The sequence below is a fragment of the Saccostrea echinata genome, unplaced genomic scaffold (assembly GCF_033153115.1).
Source record: "Saccostrea echinata isolate AGI-Se365-2 ecotype Australia unplaced genomic scaffold, CSIRO_AGI_Sech_v1 ptg000025l, whole genome shotgun sequence".
In the NCBI taxonomy this organism is placed as follows: Eukaryota; Metazoa; Mollusca; class Bivalvia; order Ostreida; family Ostreidae; genus Saccostrea; species Saccostrea echinata.
The window spans coordinates 9,456,409-9,463,205 of record NW_026889774.1 but is presented as its reverse complement, the minus strand read 5'-3'; the positions used below and the strand labels follow the sequence as shown (position 1 = coordinate 9,463,205).

Genomic DNA, 6,797 nt, shown 5'->3' with positions numbered 1-6,797 from the left:
AGCGATTGTATTAAAAATGATGAAGTCTGGCTTCCTTTAGAATGCCTTACTGTAACTGCCCCCTCCTTCTAAATTGCATAAAGAATGTTATTTCTTTGCTTCGTTTGAATGTCAGAGCTTTTAAGGAGGAATTTTCTTCACACAAATTCCTGAATTCAGTTACTTCTGACCTCTCTGACCTTCGACTCTTCATTTAGCATATCTTTCATAATAATGTGCATTTGGACTTCATAACCTCACCTTACACATTGACAAAAAATCGAGAGGTGTACATTAGAGAGGAGAAAGGGGGTTGGGTGGGAATGTCTTGTTCATATATAATTTTGACAAAGAATTTTGTCAGTAAAATTCTTAAATTCTACTAAAATACATATACAGTGAAAACTGTCTACTCTGACACCTATGCAATCCGTTTCACTGTGAATTCCAACCTTTAAAATTTCATTCCTATTTTCCATGTACATCACACTGTTTAATCTGACTGTCTAATCTGACACAAATTTCATCTCCCAGTGCATGTCAGATTAGGCAGGTTTAACTGTATGAGGATTTATTTTTCAAGTTAAACTCTCCAAGACTCAATAGAAAACTTTCTCGTTTGGGGCAGAGGATGGGTGGGGTGGGGGATGGGGGGGTCAATCATACAACTGCATTTATTTATCAATAAAATAACAGGTACATCATTTCAAGTTTTATGATTTATTGCATGAAAAACATTCATGATTTAAGGTATTTACATACTTCATAGGATTTCACAAAATATCACATTACTTTCACCTTCCTGTGCTTTGATTTTTTATATGCATCAAATGTGATATATAAACACTGTGATGTATAATGGGTGTGATTATGTTGATTAAGTACATTCATTAGATTACTGCTTCAAAATTTCAACAAAAGTCTTAAAGAAAAAAATAGATTTTTTTTGTTCTTAAAATCTTGTTTTTTCCCTTACAAGAACAGTTTTTTTATTGCACAGGAAAAAAAGAAAGACAACTTTTACATCTGCCAATCGTGTCACAGAAAAAAGTAAACATGATACTATGTCATGACACAGACAACATATAAACATTATGCTGATCCATACAAGACTAGAATATTAATTAAGATTAGGAAGCAGCTATTGGGATTTCTTATCCATTCCTGATCTTCAGGATTTAACTATTAAACCATCTACTTTTTGAACTTCTACCTAAAACCACCAGTTAACAATAACAAATTAACAGAATGTTTCTCAGTATATAAAACGAAATCATCAGAACCAAAATATAATTTAAAAAAAAAAATTACATTGCAGCATACTTTTCATAGAAGCATCTTAAAAGTAACAAAGGCTAATGAACAAAATATCACAAAAAATAATTATGCTAAAATAAGATGTTTTAAAACTCACATTCTTGCAACCCACTAATCACAGCTTAATGAACAATTCTTGTGCACACATCATTCATACATTTTAACACAATAAATACACTTTTTTGACATACAATTTCTATACATCAGCTGATTTCACATCTATCAGCATTTATCTGAATGCTGAAATGAGAGTGACATGCAACAAGTGGTAAAACTTATAAGTCAAAGCAAAATTACAATGCAGGTTTATTGCAAAACAGAGTTTTAGCCCTGCATGTTTATACTTTTATTTTTGTAACAGAGTAATTTTTTGCATTAAACTACTGTAGTTCCAATTCTTAACATTCTGAAAAAGTACATTAGTTTCATTTTGAAGCAGACGACATCCTAGCTGAGTCCACAATACAGAACATTGTTATGCCTTCCGTCACGAACGGTGAACATGGACAAACATGTAATACAGCCATTTGAACACATCGTCAACAGTGGAAGATAACAAATATACATGTATATTGCCAGTTTATAGGTCAATAATGGATTTCCTAATGAACACCATCACAATATTTGGATATGGATCTGCTTCAGCAGAAGTCTTGAATTTGACAGAGTATATTGCTTTTGAAACAAGCACCGAGTTGATTAAAATCTGTGCAGTCATCCTTCTAAAACATCCATACATCTGTAGTCCAAAAATCCAAACAGCACAGGACATTTGATTGTCATCAGATTTCTACATTGGACATCTTCTACAAATCTGAGTCAATTGGAATCTGTTAAGTAGTCAGACAAATAGGCCACTCCATTTTTTTTTTTGAATTTCTTGTGGACCAAGTGGTTCATAGGTTGGCATACAATGCATAATGAAGCTACAGTTTAGCATATGGCACTAAAAGCACTCTTTTACATAACAACAGCCAACAGGACTACAATGGATGAGCAGGCTTTCTTTGGAATAGGGAAATTGATGGCACAAAGAGATGAAAGGACCTTTTCTCTGTCTCAAACCTTCAGTGTTCCTGCTGAAATGAAATAAAATTCAATTTCAAAAAAATTCTTCAGCAGTTTTCAGACAAAATCATGAATACTTCAATAGGGCCAGATTAATATATGTATAAGCAACTGATACAGAAAATGCAAGCAGTGCTCTATGTTGTCGATTGTGAGGAAGAGAACTTACGTAGTCCCTCTTTAGAAGTGGGCTCTACGTTTATTCCACTATCTTGCCCCTCATCTTTAGAATCTTCAGATTTATTTATAGAGAGCTGAGGTTGGAATTTAGGTCGGCATGCTTTTTGTGGGACAGCGTTTGGGAAGTTAGGTTTGTTGTATGAAGGTATATTACCATCTATAAGTGAAGAGGATTTGTATTATAAAGTGCTGGGTATGTCTACATTGATTAATGATGTTTTCTAATAGTGTTTCTTTTTTCTGTAAGATAAGTTTCCTCTAGTTGGTACAGAGTAGATTGAACTCACCATGTTGAGAATATTTGGACTGACTCTGGGAGGCAGTAGATCCAGAAGGAGAGTCTCTCTTGTTGGGCCACTTTCCTGGAAAATCAAATCAGGTTTACATCCATAATTGTCCTAATTCTATATCAAGTTTCAAATAATTCAGATTCAACAACAGAACAAATACAATAAAACACGCCTATAGCGAAGTGCCAGGGAAGGGCGATTTTGCTTCATTATAAACATAATTTGTTATTTCTGTCTGGTTTACAATCTATATATTATAAACGTCTTCGCTACAAGCATGTTTTACTGTACTCCGTTTCTGAACATCCAATGATGGCATACCTTGGTCCATGAGTTGTTTCTTTCGTTGTGACTTCGGATATGGTTTGCGTACAACTTCGCTGAAGTTACTATCAGTGCTGTATGGGCTGGTGGGGCGGGGTCGATAGTGTCGCCTCTGCTTCTTCACAACTACAGAGATTATAAATAATGATTAGTTGTCTAGTACACACATCTTTTATTGTATAGCTTGGTTACAGTACTCTTTATTGCAGCCATTCATATAATAGCACAGTTTTCACTGTTGAACACTATCTCTCAATACAGCAGCACTAACTCACTAATTGATATGTACATTGTACTTAAAATCTATCATTCGACCATACTCAAATCCAAGATTAACATCTACAATTTTGTATGTAACATGCCAGCTATCTGACCTAATGAAATGAGTGCTAACTTAATGATGGCAACAGTATAGGAAGTTGCAACGAATATTTCACACCTTGCTTGTCTGCATTTGGATCGGACACAGTGGAACCCACCACTGTTAAACCAGACATCTCTGCCGCTTTGGCAAGAGTGCTGGCAAAGTCAGCCTCATTTAGGAATGCTTCATCACTGTCGCTATGACAACTGGAATGATCACTACTGTCCTCTGTGTTGCACTGATCTGTGTAACTGGGCCAAGTCTCTATGCCTAAGGGGAAAAATATAGTGCAAATTGTAACCTCAAATTTCTGACAAAGCTCTCAGTTCAGGAAAATCTGGCAGAAAAAATCTGTTCAAAATGCACTAATCACTGCAAAGATTGCTAGTATTTTCAGAGATTCTGTGTTAGAAAGCAAGGCTTTGAAAGCAACTCCTAGATGTTTTTTTTTTCAGAAAAGAACTAGTTAAGATGCTCAAGAGGAAGCAGAAGTATTAGATAATAGAATATTGTATGTACTTAAGAATGAGACTAGCTAGCAATAAAGAGTACCTATATCCAGTCTGAATACTATATATTCTATGCATTATAGTCATAAGCAACTTTTCCACCAGGTGATCATATTTTCTAAGTTATACATCTAAATAATAAATCCGTATAATACTACTGTGGACTAATTATTCATATCATGCACCACTATCCTTTGTGCAGCTGCAGCAAGCATTATATCATGACACTAATATTTTCAAATTCAAAATGAGGCTCTCTTGGTGGCAGCAGTAACATGTCCAGTTCTGTGTTGGGCAGAAAAATAAGCTTACACAACAAGCCTTCATAGCTACATAGCTATAGCTAAGTCAGTAAAAAGTAGCTATAGCTATATCAATCATGTGTGACAGTTTGGTATATGCTAAGCTAAGCATGCATTATGTGCTCAATACAAGACAGGAACAATATTTTGTAATTTTAATTCTGAACTGATGACTTCTTTCACACCTGTTTCCTTTAAGAAAAATTTTAAATCGATGTTTTAAATTCTGAAAAAAACATTCCTGTCATCATTGAAGCTACGCATATTCCAGCATACATGATGTTTTCTGCTCTGGCAAGCAAAAATCACCGACACACACACATGGGCCTTGCTGTTTGCACCATCCTGACAATGCTAATGCATGAGCTTTGAATTTACAGTTTTCTTACATATTTATGATGAAACAATAAAATCAATTTTTGTACCAAAAGAGATAGCTCCATAAAGCATTATCTTTTAGCAGATGATGCAAACCACGTACTTTATCACACCAAAATCTGCCCAATACCTGACATGTTACCGCCCTCGTCCTGACCCTCATTTTCTCCCTCCTTTCTGGGAGAGTTCTCATCCTCAGTCTCCAATTCAGTGGACTCACCAGCATAATCTGGACCATTGTCTGAGACAGGCGAGTCAGCGTTTCTATGGTAACCATCCACTCCTATGTTCATGTGGTGGCCATCCATTCTGGTAATTAGAAAAGAATTCAATTATCTGTAAATATTGGTTAAAATATTAAAAACTAAAAAGGAAAACTGAAAATAATTACTTCCTTCCTCATGTTAAATCAGACCTGAGCATACTGTGAAATCACTAATTTTCGAGGGGGATTTTTGTTGTATTCAAGGTATGAAGAGACTGATGAATTCAGAAATGTAAAACTTCATATACGCAACTACTCAATAATTCTTCATCCACGAAATCAAATCCTCATGAACCCACAGTTTTTCTCTAACCACAAAAATCTGACCCCACGAAATGTGATTTTACAGTATTTAAACTTTGTTCTTTTTGGACACTTACTTATTATTATGGTACACAGGAGAGCAGGGCTCTGCCATATTTGACTGACAAGGATGTTCCACACATTGCCCTCCATCTCCATGAACATTATAAAGTCCTGTGTAGCTGGGAGGCATGTTGTATGAACTAGATGGCCCTTGCTCCGATTCATGTAAGAACTGATAATCATTTTCACAGTGTGGCACAATCTTATAGTTCTGAAGTTGTGGCATGGGGCCCCCTTGCTCCTGATCACTGTGACAAGTTCGACACTTGAAGTCTGTGGGAGTGCCCCTTGAAGCATTCATACAAGCTATTGTCCGCTGACCCCAAGTGTCATGCCCCCTTGGGCAGTTATTCCACTCTTGCCCTCTGGGGGACTGAGTTCTTTGAACCATATTATACTGATTTGGTGGGTAATGCACATTTTCAAAGTACTTAGGGGAACAACACCTCACACACCCTGTATCAGAATAAGGGGGCATGTTCCATCCTGACACAGGGGTACCATTGTGGGGGACAGGACAGGAGCAGGAGGAAATTTTAGACATAGGCGACATGGGGCTCCGTGCTCCCATTTCACGATTCAGACAATTGATCTCTGCATACTGCTGGGATGTAGAGGAATTTCCAGATGAATGCTGAGACATGTTCATTTCACTTGGGGGTGGTGGATGTTCAGGAGGAGGTGGGAGAAATTCTGCCCAGTTAACCATGGCCTGCTTTGGTTGGGTGATTTGTTTAAGTGGCTTTTTTCCTTTCTTCAGCAGAAATCCATTTTCATCTGTTGTGTGACTCCCACTGTCACTAGTTGGACTCTGCATAGCATCTGCATGATCCACGGGAACTCCTAAAGGAAAATGAACACAAAAAATTTGAAAAGCTGGTTCCGTTTTTGGAAGTTGTCCAAATAAGTGTGACATCTTTCATTACATTGTTTTACTTTTCTCAACAGCATATCTGCGCTGATAACAAAAGAATTTTATTGCTACTGTTATTTACAAGATCCAGATGTAAAGTTAATTTTTCAGACCAATCAGAGCAACTGTTACATAATTGATCTAATTCTTTCATCAAATAAAAACAGTATGGATAGGGTGATAACACTTTACACCAATTCTGACAGTGAGAAACACATTTTCTTAAAACAAAATACCACGACCTGTAATTAATGGATCCAGACAACAAATCTACTTAGCTGCTATAACTTATTACAAGCACTCATCATCGCTTCTGTTACAATAATGCAAGAAATTCTATTTTTTGCAGTGTAGCAAATGGAAAACCTTTTGTGTTAGACAATTCAGCTTTCAGAGTTTGGAAACAAATAGGCCAAAAACATTTCCTGAAGACTGCACACTGATGTGCTAAAAATCAAGTTGAGCACAGAATCCATTGTCTGCTTTTTTTTCCTTCAAGGTTTCAAAATAAATAGCCCAAAAAAGATTTCTAGATTCATTGC

The 6,797-nt window shown here is 36.3% G+C and overlaps 1 protein-coding gene across 8 annotated transcripts in view; it reads right to left on the bottom strand.

Annotated features, from left to right (window-relative positions):
- Positions 1–683: 683 nt before the first annotated feature.
- The window catches only part of LOC133191957 (roundabout homolog 1-like), a 54,241-nt gene continuing 48,127 nt past the window's right edge, over positions 684–6,797 (bottom strand). For 3 of the 8 annotated variants that reach the window (XM_061327736.1, XM_061327739.1, XM_061327737.1), the window contains exons 20-26: positions 5,357–6,185; positions 4,842–5,020; positions 3,598–3,792; positions 3,156–3,284; positions 2,832–2,906; positions 2,534–2,701; positions 684–2,375 (exon numbers count right to left, since the gene is read on the bottom strand). In XM_061327736.1, the coding sequence (XP_061183720.1) occupies positions 2,356–2,375; positions 2,534–2,701; positions 2,832–2,906; positions 3,156–3,284; positions 3,598–3,792; positions 4,842–5,020; positions 5,357–6,185 (1,595 nt within the window). In that variant the 3' untranslated portion in view covers positions 684–2,355. The remainder of the gene's footprint in view (positions 2,376–2,533; positions 2,702–2,831; positions 2,907–3,155; positions 3,285–3,597; positions 3,793–4,841; positions 5,021–5,356; positions 6,186–6,797) is intronic. The other 5 variants (XM_061327738.1, XM_061327740.1, XM_061327741.1 and 2 more) reach the window with 5 other exon arrangements.